The sequence below is a fragment of the Narcine bancroftii genome, chromosome 11 (genome assembly GCF_036971445.1).
Source record: "Narcine bancroftii isolate sNarBan1 chromosome 11, sNarBan1.hap1, whole genome shotgun sequence".
In the NCBI taxonomy this organism is placed as follows: Eukaryota; Metazoa; Chordata; class Chondrichthyes; order Torpediniformes; family Narcinidae; genus Narcine; species Narcine bancroftii.
Genome location: NC_091479.1, coordinates 64,539,400 through 64,563,163, shown reverse-complemented (window position 1 = coordinate 64,563,163; position 23,764 = coordinate 64,539,400). Strand labels below are relative to the sequence as shown.

General features: G+C 46.2%; 1 protein-coding gene across 1 annotated transcript in view; it reads left to right on the top strand.

Annotated features, from left to right (window-relative positions):
• The window catches only part of svopl (SVOP-like), a 107,800-nt gene that overhangs the window by 33,889 nt on the left and 50,147 nt on the right, over positions 1 to 23,764 (top strand). Inside the window, exons 3-5 of the mRNA XM_069902606.1 lie at positions 17,852 to 17,946; positions 20,279 to 20,377; positions 23,336 to 23,407. Of these exons, the coding sequence (XP_069758707.1) occupies positions 17,852 to 17,946; positions 20,279 to 20,377; positions 23,336 to 23,407 (266 nt within the window). The remainder of the gene's footprint in view (positions 1 to 17,851; positions 17,947 to 20,278; positions 20,378 to 23,335; positions 23,408 to 23,764) is intronic.

Below are 23,764 nucleotides of genomic sequence, written 5' to 3'. Positions count from 1 at the left end.
GGGTTTCTATAGGTATATTAGGAGCAAAGGGATAACATGGTCCCCTTGAAGATCAGAGTGATCAACTTTGTAGGGAGCCAATAGAGATGGGGGAGATCTTAAATGTTATTTGTTCATCAGTATTCACTCGGGAAACAGGCACAGAGTTGTGGGAATTAAGGAAAACAAGCAGTGAGGTCATGGAACCTATACAGATTAAAGAGGAGGAGGTGCTTGATGTCTTAAAGCAAATAAGAATGGCCTGACAAGATATTCCCTCCGACCTTGAGGGAGGCTAGTGTAGAAATTGAAGGGGCTCTGGAAAGAAATATTTAAAATGTCCTTGGCCATGGGTGTGGTGGCAGAGGATTCAGGGGGAGCTCATGTGGAACAGTTGTTTAAAAAATGCTCCAAAAGTAACCCTGGAAATGATAGGCCAGTGAACTTGACATCAGTAGTAGATCAATTATTGGAAAGTGTTCTAAGAGATTGGATATTCAATTATTTGGATAACCAGGAAATGATTAGGGATAGTCAACATGGCTATGTGTGTGGTAGGTCATGTTTAACCAATCTTATAGTTTATTGAGGAAGTTACCAGGAAAGTTGATGAAGGAAAGGCTGTGATTGTTGTATACATAGATTTTAGTAAAGTCTTTGACAAGGTCCCACATGGGAGGTTAGTCAGGAAGATTCAGACACTAGGTATTCATGGTGAAGTAGTGGACTAGATTTAACAATGGCTGGATGGGAGAAGCAGAGGGTTGTGGTGGATGGTTGCTTCACAGACTGGAGGCCTGTGACCAGTGGTGGGTCTCAGGGATTGGTGCTGGAACCATTGTTGTTTGTCATCTATATCAATGATCTGGTTGCTAATGTGGTAAATTGGATCAGCAAGTTTATAGATGACACTAAGATTGGAGAAGGTGTGGACAGTGCAGGAGGTTTTCAAAGCTTGCAGTTTGTATCTGCTGGAGTTTGACAGAGTTAAACATCCTGATGAGCCTTGACAAGGTGATGTGGTGAGAAAATTTCCACATGCAGGAGAATATAGAATTATGGGGTAGCTATGGGATTGTACATTTGGGACAGAGATGAGGCACACTTGCTTTTTCTCATTCTTAGGTCTATGGGAGGGTGGGAGAAGCAGAATTTTTGACTCGTCATAGAAAAAAAAATTGGATAAACATGAGTAGGTATAAATGCAGGGCTGACTTTACATTCAAGTCAGCCATGATCTTATTATATGGTAGAGCTGGTAATCCTTCCTGCTCCATATGCATAAATGTGTTTCCTGGAAATACTCAGGCATCATCTGCTGGGAGAGAAACAATCTGATTAAATATTCATAAAGTGTCTACTTGAGCACGGCTTCATTGAATCGTTCGTGGACTTGTTTGTCCATCCAAACATTCCAAATTTCTGTGATAATTGTATTCATCTTTTGCTGATTGGATTCATAATTGTGCCCAATAAGTGTGAAAATTGAATCACTTGCCTTCAAAGAATCTAATATTCTTTCAAATCACATTAATTTATCGTGGGAGGTAGTCAATACCCAAGATGGTAGGAAACCATTGGTTGGGCAAAGTGCTGTCATAAATTTGATGTTAGCAGGCCACACTTTTATCAATTGGGGCAGAAATATAGAATTTCTTGTTTATTTTTGTGCATGCCGAGGTGCCGTGAGAAAGGTTTGTTTGGTGTCCTACCCAGCAAGTCTATCCATAGATAAATACAGCAGAACACTCCAGCCCGTGATGTTGGCCCGACCTATGTAACCCCACAAAAATCTAGTCATTCCCCACCTCACTCCCTAAACCCTCTATTTTTCAGGCAGACACGTGCCTATCTAAGAGTCTTTAGTAAGCTGCTAATGTATGAGCCACCACCACCCCTGGCAATGCATTCCAGGCATCCATCACTCTCTGAGTAAAAAAAACCTCACCTCTGCCATCTCCTCTAAACTTACCTCCACATTCTAAACCAGATGTCCCATGGCATGTGCTATTGCCACTCTAGGAAAAAGGTGCTGGCTGTTCACACTATCTAAACTCTATTATACACCTCTCATCCAAAGAGAAATGCCCGAACCCTTTACATAAAGACATTCTCCAATTCAGGAAATCTCCTCTGCACCCTCTCTGAAGCATCCACATCCTTTCTTCCTGTCCTCCCCGTAATATGTTTTGTAGGAGTTTGCGGTTATCTCTTTGGGGCAGGAAGGATCCACTGCACCAAATGGGACCAGCCTCCTGATTGATGTTGATGGCAGTGGTTTAGTTTCTTTGTCATCCAGCCCCAGCTTGGTACATTCAACAATCCATCTTGTCCCTGCTTGGATGAATAATTATTCCAATCATTTTTTTCTTCTTGTTGACCAAAGAAATGTTGCCAAGGATATTGCATCCTTACTTGGCATGGACTAACAACTAAGGCAAGGTAAGGGGAGAGCCATTTTGGGAGTGGAGTTGGGCATTTTATTGAATGGAGTTGGAAGGTGAATGAGTTCTGATGAGGAGCACCTGGTAAAATAATTGGAACAGAGGAGGGGAAAGAATGGGGAGTGCGATGGACCCCAGCACTATACCCCATTTGACTTCTCATCAATTCAAAAAGCCATCCCCATTCAACTCCACCGCTGGGGCTGAATGACAAAAGAAACTTCACCTGTGTCATCAATAGGAATTAAGCAAAAAAGTCACCAGATTCTGGGGTCAGGAGAAACTCTGCAGGGGGCACAGCATCCATAGTGACCAGTGTTTTGGGCCTGGGCCTTTCGTCAGGTATAACCAAAAGCCCAGTTGGCATACAGTTAGCGCAAGGCCTTTACAGCACCAGAGATTGGGACCGGACCGGGGTTCAAATCCCATCTGTCTGTAAGGAGTTTGTATGTTCTCCCCGTGTCTGCGTGGGTTTCCTCCGGGTGTTCCGGCTTCCTCCCACCCTTCAAAAAAAATCTACCAGGGGTGTAGGTTAATGGGGTGTAATTTGGGCGGCACGAACTCGTGGGGCCGAATTGCCCTGTTACAGTGCTATATGTCTAATTTAATAAATAGGCAGATGGATGAATAGATAAATAAATTAATAAATAAAAGTTATATCAACGAGATACTGGTCATATTTGGTTATGTTTAATGTTCCAGTACACCAATGAATACCAATTAGTTTAACACACATACCCATCACATATCAACCTGGTAAAAACCTCACCCTTTCATTATCCCATCAATTCTCCCACCCTTCCTCCTGACATGATCCCACGTAATTACACACCCATCCTCACACACTTTATCCCGTGAAACTCTTTTGCACCAGCTCCCGTGTAGCTTGGAAGCCCTATCAGCCTTCTGATGGACACCGTGACTCACGCCCCCCCCCAACCCCCTCACTCCCACCCCCCACTCACTCAGTACATCTAAAGGGCACCAGTTGGAACCTACTTTCCCCGCCCTCAGTAAAGGACACCTGGCTCACTTGCAGCATTTCTGTGTTGAGCAGTCTGCTTAGTCTCTCACACTGACTCAGACTCGAACTGGGGACAGGCTTGTGGCATGACAGCCTTTATGGGGAAGAAAGGAGAGGGGTCACGAGCCAGCCAGTGAGAGCAGGGTCAACCAGGAAAGGTCATGTACGCCACAGTTTCGTCCCGACAAAGGTGTAAAGTCACCTTCCAGTGGTTCTCTTCAACCGCTCAGGTAACCACCCCACCCACAGTCTCAGATACAGACAGCAGGTAATCTGCATGGCTCAAGGGGCAGAAGAAAACAGAGAGTGCTTTACCTGACAGCACCTGCAGCAATTAAATGGAGGCAGACAAGACCACACTCAGTTCCTCATATGTTTAAATAATGACTGTCCCAGCCACTTGTTCTGTTTCTTTCTGCATTCCTGCAGGCTCCAGTATTTCCTCTTGCAAGAGACAAAAGGATCTTTTTCCCATACCTCACCTGAATTCGGATTGCAACCTGATAGGATACAAAAAGTCAGACTTGGCTCTCTCACTCTCCCAGGCTTCTGGCATTCATACTCGATCTATTTTGCTATAGAAATGTGGTACAGCCCTTCCTCTAATTCTTTTTTTATCTTTGTTGCCCCTGGTTGTTGTCCTGACAGATAACCCATGGACTGAAGATTTTTTCCCTCCTAAAACACGGTGTATGGTGGCAGTTGGCAAGACTTTTTTTTAACTTGGAGAGGGCATAGTTCAACTGCCCCTGCAGTTGGTCTATTGGGAGGGAGAAACTCCACAGGAATCAGGAATCTCAGGCTGCTGAATGTGTACTGACAATAACCACACCAGCAGTGCGAATATAAGACAGCTTTAATAAACTAATATGTACACGAAGAGGTCTTGTCTCTCTGCAAGATAAACCTGGAAGGCTAGACTGTAGCTCTGGACTGCTTTATATATGAGGTCACTGGGATGACCCCTGGTGACCTAGAGGTGTAATTACATATCACCACATTCACCCCCCACTTAAAAAATTGTTATTTCCCCCCCTCCCCCCCCCCCCCCCCCCGGCCTCCTTCCCTTGTTTGTAAGTTCATAAGTCCAACATTTTTTGTGGCTTCCGTTGCCCTCTGGGTCTCCTCGGTATAGGGGTGGGGAGTGCGGTCTGCCTTTCGGCCTTTCTTGGTGGAGGTGTGGGAGAGGGAAGTACTGGTTGGTCATGTGGCCGTGTGGGCTGGGGATCCCCTTGTATTGGATTAGGTCCTGCCATCAAGTCTAGGGTGGTGATATTTTGTGGGGTGGGTGTACCCAGGGTCCTGATTTCTGGGGTGGGTGGTATAGTCCTCTGGGGTGACTCGATGGACGACTGTTCTAGTGACTGCTGCTGCGTTCCTTGTTGATCCGTAGACATCAGTGTTTCCTCCGCGTTGTTCGCACATCCGGCCGGCACGAGATCCCTGGTGGCCACCGAGTCTTCTCTTCCATCTGGGAATGTGACGAAGGCGTACTGAGGGTTTGCGTGCCTCAACTCCACTTGATCCACCAGCGGGTCTACTTTGTGGGGTTTGCGGTGCTTCCAGAGGAAAACAGGTCCTGGTGTTATCATCCATTTAGGCACCACTGCGCCCGTCGTGGCTTTTCTTGTGAAAGAAAAGATACGGTCATGTGGGGTCATGTTAGTGGCAGTACATAACAAAGAACGTATAGAGTGTCGGGCTTCTGGCAACACTTCTTGCCATCTAGTAACAGGCAAGTTTTTTTGCTTTTAAGGTCAAGAAGACCGTTTTCCAGATAGTGGCATTTTCCCTTTCGACTTGTCCATTCCCCCTGGGATTATAACTTGTAGTGCGGCTGGTAGCAGTCCCTCTCTTGTGCAGGTACTGCTGTACTTCTGCGCTCATGAATGCAGCACCCCTGTCTGTGTGTAAGTAGTTCAGGTACCCAAATATGCTGAAGATAAGTTGGAGGCATTTTATAACAGTGGCTGCTGATCCATCAGAACACGGGATTGCAAAGGGGAAACGGGAATATTCATCTATTACGTTTAGAAAATAGATATTTCTATTATTGGACAGGAGCAGGCCTTTAAAATTGAGGCTGAGGCACTCAGAAGGTTTGGTAGTTTTTATCAGGGTGGCTTTGTCTGGCCGGTAAAATTGCAGTTTGCATTTCGCACAGATGGGGCAGCTCTTGTTCACTGACCTCACCTCCTCTACCAAAAATGGGAGGTTTTGGGTTTTAATGAAGTGAAACAGTCTAGCAATCCCCGGGTGGCCCAGCTCATTTTGCAAGCTCTGCAACTGAGACCTATGGTTAAGGATGGCACAAGTGCCTCTGGACACCGCGTCCGGGGGCTCGTTGAGTCTCCCGGGGCGGTATAGAATGTCGTAATTAAATGTAGACAATTCTATCCGCCAGCGCAGGATTTTGTCATTCTTAATTCTCCCCTGTTCTGGTTATCGAACATAAAAGCCATAGACTGTTAGTCCGTGACGAGGGTGAAGTGTTTACACACTAGGTAATGTCACCAGTGCCTTACTGCTTCCACAATGGCTAGGGCCTCCTTCTCTACTGCTGAGTGTCTTACCTCTGACCCCTGCAGGGTTTGTGAGAAAAAGGCCACCGGTCGCCTGTCTTGGTTTAGGGTGGCTTCCAGAGCCACATCAGATGCATCCGTTTCTTCTTGTAATGGGATCGACTCATCTATGGACCGCATGGTAGCTTTAGTGATATGGTTCCTAATGTCCCTAAATGCTCTGGTGGCTGCTGGGCACAGTGGGAAAACTGAGGCTTTGATAAGTGGGCGGGCCCTGTTGTCGTAGTTGGGGACCCATTAGGCGTAGTAAGCGAACAGCCCCAAACACCTTTTTAGTGCTTTCAGCATGTGTGGCACTGGGAGGTCTAGGAGAGGGCGCATACGGGCTGGGTCTGGTCTGATTTCCCGCTCTGCAATCTGTAGCCCAGGATTGGTAACTTCCTGGTGCTAAAGACGCATTTGTCCCTGTTGTATGTTAGGTTCATTTCCTCGGCTGCCTGGAAGAAGTGTTTTAAATTCGTGTCATGATCCTCCTGAGTTTGTCACATTGTCAAAGTAGGGGAACACCACTTTCAGTTGGGACTAATCTACTATTTGGTCCATTTCTCTCTGAAACAGGGACATTCCATTGGTGAGACCAAAGGGCAGTCACAAAAATTGATACAGCCTGACGTCTACCTCAAATGCCGTGTAAATGCGATCGCTGTTTCTAATGGGCAGTTGGTGGTATGTTGCCTTCAGGTCTATGGTGGAGAAAACCTTATACTGCGCAATGTTGTTGACCATGTCTGCTAAGCGTGGCAGAGGATAGGCATCTAGTTGTGTAAATTTGTTGATTATCTGGCTGTAATCCACTACCATGCGTGGTTTTTCTCCTGACTTTACTACATCCACCTGGGCTCTCCAGGGGCTGGTGGTCTGCTCTATGATGCCCTCCTGTAGTAACTTGCAGACCTCTGTCCTAATGAAGTCTCTGTCCCTCGGGCTGTACCTCCTGCTCTTTGTGGCTATTGGTGTGCATTCTGGGGTCAGGTGTGTGAACAGCGGAGGGGGTTCTATGTTCAGGACAGACAGGCTGCAGTGTTGTTTCTTCGTAAGGCGAGGTGGGAGGGGGGGGGGTGAGGCCCGTTGTGCACTATTGTAATGCTTTCTAACTGGCACTGAAAATCTAACCCCAATAGTACCGGGGTACAGAGGTGAGGGAGTACTAGTAATTTGAACCCTTTGTATCTTGTGCCCTGGATTTCTAGAGTAACCCTGCAAAACTGTTTTACCGCAAGGCTGCTGGCTGCTAACAGGATCTGGTGCTCACTAGGGCATGTGGGGAGGGCAAGGCGGTTGTTGAACCCCTGGTCAATAAAACTTTCAGTGCTTCCACAATCGATTAAACAATTTACCCTCACATCATTAATTTTGATGCACACAGTGGCATCAGATAAATTGTGTGGACTCGCCTGATTCATGCAAGACTGCAAGTCTGGTGTGTCCTTCATGTCCTTCCATCCAATAGTACTCGGTGTCATATTCATCACCTGAAGACTGTGTCCTCTGCTCTGTAGCATTTGTCCAAGATGGCCGGCTGCACATGGCATTCTTCTTCTGTTTGTGGTGATATGTAATTACACAACTAGGTCACCAGGGGTCAACCTGATGACCTTGTATATAAAGCAGTCCAGAGCTACAGTCTAGCCTTCCAGGTTCGTCTTGCAGAGACAAGACCTCTTAGTGTACATATTAGTTTATTAAAGCTGTCTTATACTCGCACTCAGTTGGTTGTTTGTCCAGACTCTTTTGTGTAGTCTTCCAAAGGCGCTATTTGCCTTGGCGAGTCTGTTGTCTATCTCATTGTCGATCCTTGCATCTGATGAAATGGTCACAAAGATAAGCGTATACAGAGCCGTTGTCATACCCACACTCCTGTTCGGCTCCGAATCATGGGTCCTCTACCGGCACCACCTACGGCTCCTAGAACGCTTCCACCAGCGTTGTCTCCGCTCCATCCTCAACATCCATTGGAGCGCTTACATCCCTAACGTCGAAGTACTCGAGATGGCAGAGGTCGACAGCATCGAGTCCACGCTGCTGAAGATCCAGCTGCGCTGGATGGGTCACGTCTCCAGAATGGAGGACCATCGCCTTCCCAAGATCGTGTTATATGGCGAGCTCTCCACTGGCCACCGTGACAGAGGTTCACCAAAGAAAAGGTACAAGGACTGCCTAAAGAAATCTCTTGGTGCCTGCCACATTGACCACCGCCAGTGGGCTGATAACGCCTCAAACCGTGCATCTTGGCGCCTCACAGTTTGGCGGGCAGCAACCTCCTTTGAAGAAGACCGCAGAGCCCACCTCACTGACAAAAGGCAAAGGAGGAAAAACCCAACCCCCAACCCCAACCAACCAATTTTCCCCTGCAACCGCTGCAATCGTGTCTGCCTGTCCCGCATCGGACTTGTCAGCCACAAACGAGCCTGCAGCTGACGTGGACTTTTTACCCCCTCCATAAATCTTCGTCCGCGAAGCCAAGTCAAAGAAAGAAGAAAGATACTCGCACTGCTGGTGTGGTTATTGTCAGTACACTTCTCTTTGTCTGTGGAGAAAGAAGAGCTTTCCCGCCTCATTAGTATGAGAATCCTTGTTTTTCCTGGAGGATTGCCATACTGCAATCCACTGAAGAGGTACTAGACTTCTCCTCCAGGAAAAAACAAGGACTGGTTCGATAAAAACAACCAGGAAATCCAGGAGCTGCTGGCAAAGAAGCAATCTGCCCACCGAGCTCACCTTGCAAAGCTGTCCTGGCCAGAGAAGAAGCGAGCCTTCTGTCGTGCATGCAGCCATCTTCAGTGCAAACTCCGGGAGATCCAAAATGAATGGTGGACTAGCCTCGCCAAACGAACCCAGCTCAGTGCAGACATTGGTGACTTCAGGGGTTTTTACAAGGCTCTAAAGGCTGTGTACGGCCCCTCACCCCAAGTCCAAAGCCCGCTGCGCAGCTCAGACGGCAAAGTCCTCCTCAGCGACAAGATCTCCATCCTCAACCGATGATCAGAACACTTCCAATCTCTTTTCAGTGCCAACCGCTCAGTCCAAAAATCTGCCCTGCTCCAGCTCCCTCAACAGCCCTTAAGGCTAGAGCTGGATGAGGTCCTCATCCGGGAAGACACATATAAGGCAACTGAACAACTGAAAAGTGGCAAAGCAGCAGGTATGGATGGAATCCCCCCAGAGGTCTGGAAGGCTGGCGGCAAAACTCTGCATGCCAAACTGCATGCATTTTTCAAGCTCTGCTGGGACCAAGGAAAACTGCCTCAGGACCTTCGTGATGCCTTCATCACCCTGTACAAAAACAAAGGCGAGAAATCAGACTGCTCAAACTACAGGGGAATCACTCTGCTCTCTATTGCAGGCAAAATCTTCGCTAGGATTCTCCTAAATAGAATAATACCTAGTGTCGACGAGAATGTTCTCCCAGAATCACAGTGCGGCTTTCGCGCAAACAGAGGAACTACTGACATGGTCTTTGCCTTCAGACAGCTCCAAGAAAAGTGCAGAGAACAAAACAAAGGACTCTACATCACCTTTGTTGACCTCACCAAAGCCTTCGACACCGTGAGTAGGAAAAGGCTTTGGCAAATACTAGAGCGCCTTGGATGCCCCCCAAAGTTCCTCAACATGGTTATCCAACTGCACGAAAACCAACAAGGTCGGGTCAGATACAGCAATGAGCTCTCTGAACCCTTCTCCATTAACAATGGCGTGAAGCAAGGCTGCATTCTTGCACCAACCCTCTTTTCAATCTTCTTCAGCATGATGCTGAAACAAGCCATGAAAGACCTCAACAATGAAGACGCTGTTTACATCCGGTACCGCACAGATGGCCGTCTCTTCAATCTGAGGCGCCTGCAAGCTCACACCAAGACACAAGAGAAACTTGTCCATGAACTACTCTTTGCAGACGATGCCGCTTTAGTTGCCCATTCAGAGCCAGCTCTTCAGTGCTTGACGTCCTGTTTTGCAGAAACTGCCAAAATGTTTGGCCTGGAAGTCAGCCTGAAGAAAACTGAGGTCCTCCATCAGCCAGCTATCCACCATGACTACCAGCCCCCCACATCTCCATCGGGCACACAAAACTCAAAACAGTCAACCAGTTTACCTATCTTGGCTGCACCATTTCATCGGATGCAAGGATCGACAACGAGATAGACAACAGACTCGCCAAGGCAAATAGCGCCTTTGGAAAACTACACAAAAGAGTCTGGAAAAACAACCAACTGAAAAACCTCACAAAGATTAGTGTATACAGAGCCGTTGTCATACCCACACTCCTGTTCGGCTCCGAATCATGGGTCCTCTACCGGCATCACCTACGGCTCCTAGAACGCTTCCACCAGCGTTGTCTCCGCTCCATCCTCAACATTCATTGGAGCGACTTCATCACCAACATCGAAGTACTCGAGATGGCAGAGGCCGACAGCATCGAGTCCACGCTGCTGAAGATCCACTGCGCTGGGTAGGTCACGTCTCCAGAATGGAGGACCATCGACTTCCCAAGATCGTGTTATATGGCGAGCTCTCCACTGGCCACCAAGACAGAGGTGCACCAAAGAAGAGGTACAAGGACTGCTTAAAGAAATCTGTTGGTGCCTGCCACATTGAGCACTGCCAGTGGGCTGATGTCGCCTCCAACTGTGCATCTTGGCGCCTCACAGTTCGGCGGGCAGCAACCTCCTTTGAAGAAGACCGCAGAGCCCACCTCACTGATAAAAGACAAAGGAGGAAAAACCCAACACCCAACCCCAACCAACCAATTTTCCCCTGCAACCGCTGCAACCGTGTCTGCCTGTCCCGCATCGGACTTGTCAGCCACAAACGAGCCTGCAGCTGACGTGGACATTACCCCTCCATTAATCTTCGTCCGCGAAGCCAAGCCAAAGAAGAAGCATGAGAATAGGCCTTGGCTGTGGCCTTGGGGCTTCTGCAGACTTTTACATAATGCCCACGTTTTCCACAGTTGGAACAGACATTTTCTTTGGCATGGCAGGGGGCTCTGGGGGTCCTTTCTTTGTCCACAGAAAAAGCACTTGGGACCCTCAAGGTGTGCTGCTGCTGTGAATTCCTGTAAGGCAGCAAACTTTTCTTTTCGTGAGGCTAGAGAGTCCAGCAGTGTGACGTTTGTCCCAGCCCCAGGGACCTGTGAGTACTCCTCCAATTCTTTCCTGGTGCTTTCTAAAGCTTCTGCAATAGTCTCTGCCTCATCTAGCCCCACCATTCCTTTCTCCAGCAATTGATGTCTCGTCTCAGTGGATCGTATGACCGCAACAATTCTGTCCCTAATAAGGACCTCCGCATACTGCTGGGCTGATACTGCTTTAAAGTTGGAACCTCTCACCAGGTCTTTCAGAGAGAGTATAAAGTCTCTGGCAGACTCCCCTACTTGTTGTGACCTGGTCATGATTCTGTACCGGGAGTGGAGTTCGCTATGCGCTTTACTGTAAAGTGCCTCTGTAAAGTGCTCATTGCCTCTTGGTAGGACCTGGCGTCTTGTATAAGAGAGTAAGGGTGGTCTCCCAGCTGCACTAACAGCAACATTAATAGCTCTTTATCCGATGCCTCAGCACCCTCCACGTAATTCAGAAAGCATCTCTGCCAGCGGCTGAACTGCGTGCTGGCTCTGGGATTTCTGGGGTCAAGCTCCAGACTGTCTGGTCACAGCATATGGTTAAGCCGCAGTCTCTGGTCCCTTAGGTAATGTGAGGGAACCCCAGGGGTCGTTCCCAGTCTCCACGTGGTCTCTGGGTCTAGGTGTAGCAAGGGTGGCCCCTGGGATACTGGGAGCTGCTGGTAGAACCTCTGTGGGGCTTGTGTCTGCTGGAGGAGTAACCTGGGTGCTTGGGGCTGTTGGCTGAGTCTCTGGCTTTGGGATGTTTGCAGCAGGCTTAGGGGGGGATCCCAGTGGTAGCGTCAGATCTCCGTGGTACTGGGGAAACTGTTGCTGGGGGAGTGATGGCAGTGGTATCTGCTTCCCTGGTTCTGGAGTGGTTGGGAATTCTGCACATATGTGGCGATTGGGAGCACGACTTGTGGAGAACCTCCACCTGTGCTTGAAGTGGCCCCTTTCTGATCGACCAAGGTTTAGGGTTGGCAGCGCCTGTACTGGCAAACCCACGGGCAGGCAGGGCTCTTGGCCATTTCTTACCTGCCCTATCATACTTCTGCGGTTTTCCCTGCATTCCACCACGATTCCAGTACAGCGGTCCTTCGCTATCTCTGTCCTCGGATGCACTTGCGTGCTGGTCATCCCCGGATTCTATTCCTCAGGAAGAGTCTCCAGGTGATTGGGAACATGCATCAGAGCAGAAGCAGCTTCCATCCCAGTAGCTATGATATTAGTTTATTAAATTGTACTGACAATAACCACACCAGCAGTGCGAGTATACGACAGCTTTAATAAATAATATGTACACTAAGAGGGCTTCTCTCTCTGCAAGATGAACCTGGAAGGCTAGACTGTTGCTCTGGACTGCTTTATATACAAGGTCACTGGGATGACCCCTGGTGACCTTGTGGTGTAATTACATATCACCACAGAAGTAATGCATGGCTGGTGTGCAACTTTGAGGGTGATGTGATGCTCCCATGCTCCTGTTTTCCCTGTCCTCCGGTTGGTGGGGAGTGGGGTTACAAGTTTGAGGAGTGCTGACTTGTGTGAGTGGCCTCATTACATCATCCTGCAGCTGGGGGGAGGGGTGTGGGGTGCTTGATGTTGTCATACAGCCACGCAGCACAGAAGCAAGCCCCTCAGCCCACTGAATTTGCACTGAACCTTTGCTCCCATCCTACATTGTCTCCATTTTGTTTACCCAGTAACTACCTTCTCCCCTTCACATTGGAGACAGTTTACGGCAGCTAATTAACCTGGCAACCCCCATGTCTTTTGGATATTTTGTATTTCCATGAGCTGCACATTATACGTGGCATTGAGGGCTTACGTGGAAGATGATAGGGATAGAGGTGAGAAGTGAGAAGGTGGGTGAGGTTGGGAGCACAACAAGCAGGTGACGGGTGGATACAGATGGATACAGGTGGAGGGGGAAGTCAAGACATACGTATTGCCATCTGATTGCACAAGTACAACCTGACGAAGCAGCATTCTCCGGTCCTTGGTGCAAAGCATGTAGACACACAACCAGACGTAATACACATACAAACAAATAATACATATGCAGGATGAGTATTTGAGTGAGGAGCTGAGAGTAATTAATTTGATGAAGCTGATGATGTCACAAGCACAAAAAAATGAGGTCCAATGAAGTGCTTTGTGAACTTGGTCTGTGGCTTACAATCCAAGAGTTACTAATGATAAAACTGGTGCTCAGGAAGGTGTTAAGGTACACTAGTGGAAGGAGGATATTGAAAGTGGGCCAATTATCATATTTATGGATGCCTGCCTCGTGATTTTGCGCCATCATAGAACATTACAGCACGGAATCGGGCCCTTCAACTCTTCTAGACTGTGCTGAATTATTTTACTGCCTCATCGCATTGACCTGCATCTGGATCATAGCCCTCCATGCACCTCCCGTCCACATACCCATCCAAATTTTTCTTAATTGTCAAAATAGAACCATTTCAACTTCACTCTCTGCGCGAAGACATTTCCCTAATTTTCCCTTTAAACATTTCACCTTTCACCCTCGACCCATGTTCTCCAGTTCTTGTCTCACCTGACCTCAGTGGATAAAGCCTGCTTAGATAATACCCCTCATATTTATGTATACCTCTGTCCGCTCATCAGGATTGGGGAAGCTAAAGAAAGTTAGATTCAGAGGCAATTTTTTTTATTTTGCAAAGAAGTGGGATTGGCTGGGATTGCTCTCACTGAAGCTGAGATGTGACCTTTTTTTGACGTTAATTAAAATTACGAGGGACATTAGGGTGGATCACTACAGTTCTTTTTCAAGGGCAGGGAATCCGAAAACTAGACAGTGCGTCTTAAGATGAGAGAGGGAGATTTAAAGGGCATCTGAGGGGCACATTTTTCACAAAGTTCAAAAGTCAAAGTTCAAAGTTCATACACTCATGACATCACATGCAACACTGAGATTTATTTTTCCCTGTGGGCCAGATAGAATTTCTACTTATCAATAGCGTGAAAAAAGTGCACTTAAGAAATGAGAGAAATGTAAACAAGAAGGAAGTGCAAACAAATTGAAAATAAAATATTCAATGATAAATAATGTGAAAAGTAAGAGTCCATAAATGAGTCCCTGATTGAGTTTTTCGTTGACGAGCCTGATGGTGGAGGGGGAGCAGCTGTTCCTAAACCTGGAGGTGCGAGTCTTGTGGCACCTCTACCTCATTTCTGGTGACAGAGCATGTGCTGGGTGATTGCTGCTGCCCTCCGACAGTAACGTTCCCTATAGGTGTTCTTGATGGTGGGGAGAGGCTTTCCCTGTGATGTACTGGCCCATGTCTATTACCTTCTGCAGGGCTTTCTGCTCAGGGGTATTGGTGTCTCCAAAGCAGGCTGTGATAGGGACAGGATAATAGCATGTAAAGAGCACTTGGACAAGTACATGGAAAAGGAAAACAAATAGAGGGATGAAGGCCAAATGCAGGGAAATAGGCCTTGCATAGCTCCGCAGCTCAGTCAGCATGGGTGAGTCATACAGAGGGGCCTGTGTAATTCCATGACTGACTTCCTGATGGACTTAAAAGGCCATCTCTTCATCGTACTCTGGCGGAAGTGTCAAAAGGTGTGATACCTGCATGTACCACCATGTGGCAGCACAACCCCAGTTAGACAACTGGACATGCCCTGACAAAGCAGTTTGGAGGCAGCTCTGTGCAGTCCTTGAAATTTAATCCTGTTGGGGGACAAGTTAATTGGCCGATATTATCTCATGTCAATAAACTTTGATAATTATTGATGGAGAGGCCTGGTTATCCTCCTCTCCATCTCTCACGTGCACCGGTTAACAGGTGAAAACTAATAGAGAATTTGGTAATTTTCTTAAAATTAAAACAATTTCATTAAAAATTTTAGGGGATTTCTTCCCCCAAAATGGACTGCAATTGCACAAATTTTGCCTGAAAACACAGCAATGGCCCCTTCAAGTCTACCTGTTTCTCAGGGTACTTTTAACCACATAATCCCCTTCCCCCCCCACCCCCCCCCCCCCCACCCTTTGCCCATCAACTCTCCCTTCATTCCCTTGGACCCCGCTGCTACATGTTAGTAAGCCATGTGCATTTGAAAGTGGGAGGAAATTGCAGCATTTAGAGGTGACCCACAGGGACGTAGGGGGTGAGGTGGTAGTTAAAGGGAGGTCATGTGAACTCCACACAGACAGGTCTGGAAATCAGAATTAAACCTGAATCAGGGGAGATGTGAGACACTGGTCAAACTCGCCCTGATACAGCGCTGTTTCGTGGCGATTTATCACTTTATTCTTGGCCTGACAGATACTGGAGAGGCAGAACCGATTCACTGAAAAAAGATTCTTTGGTTGGGGTGACACATTTTTCATATCATTGGGAAGTGGCTAATGATTAAACCAGTGAAACAGGAAAGTCTGCAGGTGCTGCGACGGTAGCAAGGAAAATGGCGACGCTGTCAGAGCCGCTGTAACGGCAGCACTCCCGCTGGTGTGGACCCATGGGGAGCAAGGAGCAGAGATACAGTGCTCCCACGGGGTCCAACCGTCCAGTCCAACTGCCGTCAGCTCCGCACATGGCTTTAGGGTGAAAGGTTTATGGGGAACTTCTTCATTCAGAGAGTGGTTGGAGTGTGGAATGTAATGTAGGTTCACTCTTAAGTTTTAAGAATATATTGGTTAGATACATGGATGGAAGAGGTCTGGAGATCAGTACGATGAGCGGTTTGTGGATTCAGCACAGACTAGAAGGGCCAAATGGTCGTTTCAGATGCACAGGAGTGCTGCAGGGTCCTATGGTTCTATGGTTTGTACTTATCTCAGATGGTCAGTGTGAGCAATTCATTTGATCGTTCAGCGCTCTCACTGGCCGTGGGAAGAAGATGTTCCTCAGCTTCATGGTGCTGGCTCTGATACTCCTGGATCTGTCTAAAAGAATTTACAATTGTTCCCAATTTTACCACTTCCTCTGGTAGCTGGCTCCATATACCCGCCTTGCTTTGTATGAAGGAGGTACCACTCAGGTCCCATTTAAATCTATCCCATCTCACCTCAGGTCTAGGCGCTCAAATTTTAGATTCTCCTACTTGGGAAAAAGGTTATTACTACTGACCTTATCTGTGCCCTCATGGTTTTGATAAGGTCCCTCAGCCTCCTAAGGTCTTACCCTGCATATCCTATAACTCAAACCCAGCAGTCCTTGTACATTTTGCTGTGCTTCCAGAACAACAGCAGAGACATTTCCTTGGAAATTCTGCCTCAAATAATCCCCCTCTTCCTCTTCTCCCTCCGCACCTCTTCACTAGGCTCGAGGATGACTTGATTTCGCTCTGCTCCTGAAGTATGTGAGATGCCTATGTGTGATTTCTTATATTATGGGGTAGCCATTGTGCACTGGTGGTCTTCCTTGTGGTGGTTATTGGCAGGAGGATCCAAGACCACCAAAAGCACAAACTCAACTCCTTCATTCATTGAGACACTTGGTCATCCACATGCACACAAATCTGTACACACACACACACACACACACACACACACACACACACACACACACACACACACACACACACACACACACACACACACACACACACACACACACACAATGACAGCACCAGCGACCCAGGTTCGAATCTGCCGCTGTCTTTCACGAGTTTGTAAGTTCACCTGTGAGCTGTGTTGGTTTTCCCCAGATGCTATGGTTTCCCGCCTCCTTTCAAATTGTATGGGGTTGGTAAGTTAATTGACTCTAATTGGCCTAAGGCAGGTTTCATGGGCTGGAAGGCCCATGCATCATGTATCGATAAAAGTTAAATTAAATTGTCTACATCCTTTTCCTTGGCTTGCCTCCCTTTTAAACTTCTGAAACCCCCACCCACTTCTTCCTGTAAACACCTCCCTGACCTTCACACCCCCTCTCACCTCCCTCCCCTTTCATTTATCCCCTTCCCCCTATATTCCCCTGCCACAATGACTCACTGTAGAACCCTCCTTATCTGTACAAATATTCTTTTCCCTTGCCAGCTGGAGCATTTGTCTTCTGCGCCATTAACGATTCATGAACAATGAGTAATCTGTGATAAACATAAACAATTTTCTCTGGTTTGAGGGTTCAGTTAATTGACATTAGGAGCTTAAAGAACAGTCTTGGCAGAATAATTTATTCATCATACCTCAGTGCATAAATATCAACAATTTATCAGTTGTTCATAATGAGAGGATACAGACTGGTTTATATAAGTTTGTCTTGCACAAGTTCCCTGTTTGAATCATTATTATGCTCACCCACTCCCACTGAGTAAGAAGGCTTCCATTTCCATCATGTAACTAAAGGAAACTGAAGGCTGACCTCCCAGAGGTTTATAACATCACGAGGGGCATGGATAAAGTGAATGCACACATTCTATTTCCTGGGACAAATAGGTCTTGAATTAGGTTTGTGGTGAAAGGGGAGAGATTTAAGAGGGACCTTTCACTCAGTGGCTGGTCTGTATCTGAAACGAGCTGCCAGAGCAAACAATTATACAATTGCACATTCAGAAAGGACTTGGCTGAAACATGGAGGGGAACCGTGTGGAGCAAATGCAGGCAAATGGGACAAGCCCAGAGTACCAACTTGGTCAACATGGGTGAGATGGGCTGTTGCATGCTGCATGACTCCAGGAGTTCGCCTTGACCATGTTCTGTTCCATTCCAAATTCACTAAGTGACACCACTTTTCTTTTCCAGCTGAACAAAAAACGTACACAGTGGAGGAAGCCGTGGAAGCCATTGGGTTTGGTCGGTTTCATATTCTGCTCCTCTGCATCATGGGCAGCACGAATGTGAGTATTGAGTGGAATGGCCAACCAGAGTGGTGAGGACAGGCAATGCATGGACTGCCCTTGCTGGGGAACCCCCCTCCCCCCCCCCCCCCGCCTCTGTCAACACCCCAAAGAGCAGTGACAGAGAGGGCAGCTTCACATTTGTTCTAGGTCATTCTGAACTAATTGAAACTTTCAATCAGCTTTTTATCTCTGGCCTACAATAAGAAAATCAGGAGCCTTAACGATGAAAATGCTAAACTTACAATCAAACTGCATACACCCATGGGTGTAGAAGGCTTAATTAAAAAGACTTCTTCACCTCCTTTCCTTTTAACCAAATTCAAAGCTGATGGGGCTCCAACGTTTAATCCAATATCTTTGGCTATTATTGCACTGCATCTCAAGCATCAAGGTGGTAGTGTTCTCAAGGTGGGAAGGAACCTCCAGGATTAACGTTATATCCCACAGGCCCACAGAGCCAACCATTCAGGTGTTCGTGCCCCACACGAACCTCCTGCCATTAACCTATCTCAGCTCGATGTAAGTCCAACTGCAGCGTGGAAAGAGAGCCTTCAGCCCACCCAGTTTGTGCCAGCTATCACACACCCACCCACATGTTGCTTGATGCCATCTGATCTTCCTTTTCAATTGCAATCTTACACTCATTTGCTCTGTATGAATATTGGAGACAACCTGCAAGTCTGCTCGCAGAAAAACTTTCCTCACTGTCCAAGATATTTTGTGACAAATGAACTTAAACTTGATAAAGTTTTTAGAAAATCTTGTTATTGATTTTAATCAAGAACTTATACAAAAGGGTACAACTCACTAAAGACAGTAGGGACGGTTACATAAATTAAATAAGGCATTCCGTACATCACTAACATACATAAATTGTAAATCATATCCATAATTCATATTCTAAATAGTATAAACCTTTTTTTAGAAAAAAAATCTTTAATAATGCAAAAAAACAATGAAAGGAAAGAAGAAAATAGTAGTGGAGAGAAGCAGACCCTTTACCGAACCTCATTGCCAGATGGTAGTTATGATTGTATTAAAAGAAAAACAAACGTTAAAAAAAAGTAAAGAACTTGGAAAAGATACGAATCAGACAATTTAACTGCATTAGAGTAAAATTATAAAGTAAGATATTGAGTCATAGATGACCCCCATAGCATCTGGAATCTTATATCTGAACTTGAAAAGTTAAAAGCAGCAATCTGACCACATGTTCCCATCAGCTTCTCTGCTCACCAACACACCAGGGGCAGTATACAGTACTGTAGTCAATCTACTCACTGGGCATGTCCATGGGATGTGGGAGGAAACTGGAGCACCGGGGGGAAGTCCATGCAGTTGCATTGAGAGCGTGCAAACATCACACAGATGCTAGATATGACTGGTATTAAAAGAAAAACAAAGGTTAAAAAAAATGTGTTTATGTGTGAGAACTGTACCCAAGTTTGTGAGACTGCAGATGTACCAGCTGACCCACTGTTCATTTCCCTTCACATGGAGGTGTCAGTAAGGTGAAGCCCAGTGTGTCGGTGAGAAAGTGTCTGACGCAATCAGCACAGCAGTTTAAACTGGTGACGTTATCGATATGACTGTTAGCAGTTCACATTACGTTCACTCTGCCCTCAAGTATGTTATGGTTTCAGGGCGCATCTCCAAAGATGCGACACTCTTACACCGATGCCCAGCCTGATTTATGTGCTCAAATTCTCAACAGGAGTGTTGCACGCATACCTCGCCACCTGCTGCAAGAAAATAGGCACGGCCAAGGCAGCGATGGCCAGTGGTTGAAGTCAAGATTATTTAGTTGTTGTGGGTGACATCTGATACTAAAACATCAGCTGCATTTTCCTTAAAAGGCTATCTCACTCAACGAGATCCGACAGGCTGAGGAAGTTTTCTCCTGTGCAAACTAGAAGCAAGGTCTAATACTTCCAGTACACTAGATAAAAGAGGGGACCCTTCCACTTTTTGGATATCGGGATCCCTGCTGTTCACCAACCAATATTCAGAGGTGGAATCCTGCTCTCTAATCACCAGGCCAATCTGAAGTTGTATCTCGTCCCAAACTTCCTGACAGAGATGAGACTATTGCTTTGACCCCGTCATCACAATCAAGTGGGAAAATGTCACCAGATATCAGTGCAAACACTGCAGTCAATTTACACATTCATTCAAGGCTGAGACAGCATTTAATTATCCAGTTGGTGATTCCAGTATCCGTGCACCAGACCAGACTGGAGCCTATCCTCAACCTTCACTTCCAAGCCAGTGAACTGGGAACACGGACACTCAGCTAGAGGTTTAAACGTGTCTCTGCTTGCTCCTTCAGGTAGCTGAAGCCATGGAGATCATGCTGCTGGCCGTCATTTCCCCCATCATTCGCTGTGAGTGGCTCCTTGAGGAATGGCAGGTTGCCATGGTTACCACTGTGAGTTGATTCCACCGTTCAAGTCATGGTTATTGGGAGCAGATCACAGGAACTAATTGGAAACCTAAACCAATCCGAGTTTCATCTCTTCACCAAAACTTGCTGCCTCCGTAATTCTCAATCAGATGTCTGGATGGGAAAATATTGGCTGATGGGGAGGTTGTAGAACCTTTCTCAGAGGTACTAGAGGCTTGAGGAGTGTAAGAAGTACATCAAATTACGAGAAGAGGTCAGTGGTGAGTCTTTATCCCAGGGTGGAAAGGTCAGAGTGCAGAGGTGAGAGGGGAAGAGCTTAACAAGGATTTACAGACTGCCAGCGGAGGTGGTAAAAGCAGACGCAATAGCAATATCTAAAAGGCTTTAGACAGACACACCAACAGGTGGGGAGTTGAGGGATAGAGACCATGTGCAGTGATTGATCAACGGTGTGACTGTGGTGTTGTTCTATGTGTGTTCTGTGGAGTTCACCCCACCCTTTCATGCTTCACCTGCTTCGTCAAGGTTTTGCATCGTGTGCCTATCACTTTGCTCTTTCTTGCTGACTTACAACAGTTAATTCTTATCTTACATTTAAAAAAAGAGACCTTGCATTTGTACAGCATTGTCAGAATGTTTGAAAGTGTTTTATAATCCACTGGAAGCATTATCACCCCTGTATAGGCACAGAGGAAGCGGATTTACCTTCAGCTTCTGATATTTGGGTGGATGTTTGTTTGTGATTGCCAGCATTATATAAGGGTATTTGTCTCTGATGATACTCCATCTGCAGATTTGTTTTGACTGAAGACTAGTTAACTTAGCACTCCTACTAGGGATTAGCAGTGGGCATCTTAGCTGTTGACAAGGACACTTTGGAGAAAACTTTTCATGTTCAGTGTAAAAGGGTAACTCCAACAGTCCAGAGGTGTTGTCATGGTTATAAGGTCATTTTTCTGGGATAGCATCTGAAATCTTAATCCTATGGCTTAGAGATCGAGCATTAAAATCCACTGAACTAAACAGCTGCCAAGGTCAGGAATAATCCTGCCAATTGGTCACCAGGATAATATAGCAATATATAGTACCATAACGCCAGGTTGCCACTGGTAAGGGCTCAGAGGAGCGGGGAGTGAAGACATAGGTTTCTACTGCCCGGTTGTGATGCCGATGGATCTGTACATGCTTTAAATAGCTTGTTAAAGGGGTTGACAGCAATCTTTAGCATCTTGAAACTGCAGAGGTCCGTGCCCAAGCTTGGTGGAGGACCATGAGGGGTTGTGGACTCTGGGGAAGCAGCAAACTTGCACAGAGCACGTGATGAGAGATTACCCCCACTCGCCCCCTCCCCAACCTGCCAAGAGGAAAAGCCTGAGAGAGGCCCCTACAGGGAAGGAGACCACAGCAGCTGAAAGACCTACACAGGCTCCAGACTGCGTCTCATGGGTATCAGAACTTGAGGGGAGGCTGAGGCAAGAAGGGAGTCAACATCTGGATGCTACTGAGAGGGTGCAGAGGAGATTTAAACTGTCTCTTTGCACTGTACATCACAGAATATACGGCTCTAATCAAATTATTGGGATATCATTTCAGTGGTTCCACACTGCATCCCTACCAGGTTTATCCCTTCCTTTAGAAGATGCAGTGCCAAGAATCAACTTGCAGTGCTATAAGCATGTTCCAACCAGGCTTCTACACACAATAGATTATAATCATGTTCCAGCTAATGCACAAATGTGCTGGAGATACTCAGCAGGTCATGCAACATCCATAGGAAGAAGAGGGGATCCAATGCTCTGGGACTGGGCCTTTCGTCAGGTATCATCCCTGACAAAGGGCCCAGAACTGAAATATTAGTTCCCCTTCAGTTCCTGCAGATGCTGCGTGACCTGCTGAGTTTCTCCTGCACGTTTATGTATTGCACTCGACCCCTGCATCTACAGAATTTCTTGTTTAACTTTATGTTCCATTTAGCCTGACCACCATTTTTTAATAAGTTATACATGCAAATTTTTGGACCTCTTGGACCTCCAATATTCCCAGCCTATTACAGTAAAACATTGAATCTCTCTTTATTTCCTTCAAAATACATGAATCCATACTGACTTCCACTTCTGTACTTTGTTTATCATAATCTCTTTGTGGCACGATAATCTTTGTGTTCATTCAAAAAAAAAATTGGATGTATGTTTCCCAATGGAATTAACTAAGTCATTAATAACAATAATGACCAGCTGGAGCCCCTACATTGAGACATTACTTGTCAGTTCTTTCCATTTCAGGCACATACTCAGCACCACTTCATATCTTCTGTCACCTCTGGGTTTCCTCCAGGTGCTCCGTTTTCCTCCCACATTCCAAAGACTCACAGGGTTAGGAAGTTAATTGGTCACAAGGGTGTATTTGGGTGGCGTGGGCTTATGGGCCGGAGGGGCCTGTTATCATACTGTATCTCCAAAGTCAACATTAATATTACAGCTGGGTCAATCATTTGCCTCCAAATCTAGGAATTTTCACTTGCTAGCTGTCTCTAACATGGAATGAAAAGTCTGTACAAACAATCATGGCTTTATTCTCCTATCTTCTATAAATGCTTCATCAAGATGTAAATCAGGTTTGAAAGGACCTCTGGATTCGGATCTTTTTAATCTCTCTTTAAGTGCTCAGTCACTGCATTTTTGATTATTGGTTCCAATGACTTGCAGGAAATAATAGGCTAACGAACCTATAATTTGCTAATTATTCTTACTTACCCTTTAATAACATTGCTGGACAGTGAGAGCTTTGGAAGAACCTGGCAAAAGCTCCTGGAGTTTATTTCGTTATATCTTGTAATACTCCAGCGTTAGAAATTTTCACATTCTGCAGACATAAGATATTGCTGTATCATTAATTTTGGAGAAGGATTATTAATTTGGCATGATTAAGCAAACCTGAGGCCAGGGAAGAGTAATATGTGCCTTTCAATAAAAATCATTACAGATCGTGTTCCTTGGCTTCATGGTGTTTAGTGGAATTTGGGGTTTCTTTGCCGACAGATATGGGCGTTGGAAGGTGAGTTACATCATTTCTTTTCATGTGCAAAAATCATCTTATTTTCCCAATTGAATTCAGATGTTTTCTTAAGCAAATTAAACAAAAAAATCAAATGCTGAAAATCCAAAATAGAAACTCAGCAAGACAGGCAAAATCTTTGGAGAGAGAAATAATGTTTCACATCAAAGATCTTCCATCAGAATGGAATCATTGATCTGAATTTTTTTTAAATTTTAAATTTAGACATACAGCATGGTAGCAGACCAATTTACCCAGTACGCTTTGGACAGTGGGAGAAAACTGGAGGCCCCGGAGAAAACCCCATGCAGACACAGGGAGAATGTCCATGCCCCTTATGACAGCGCGGGATTCAAA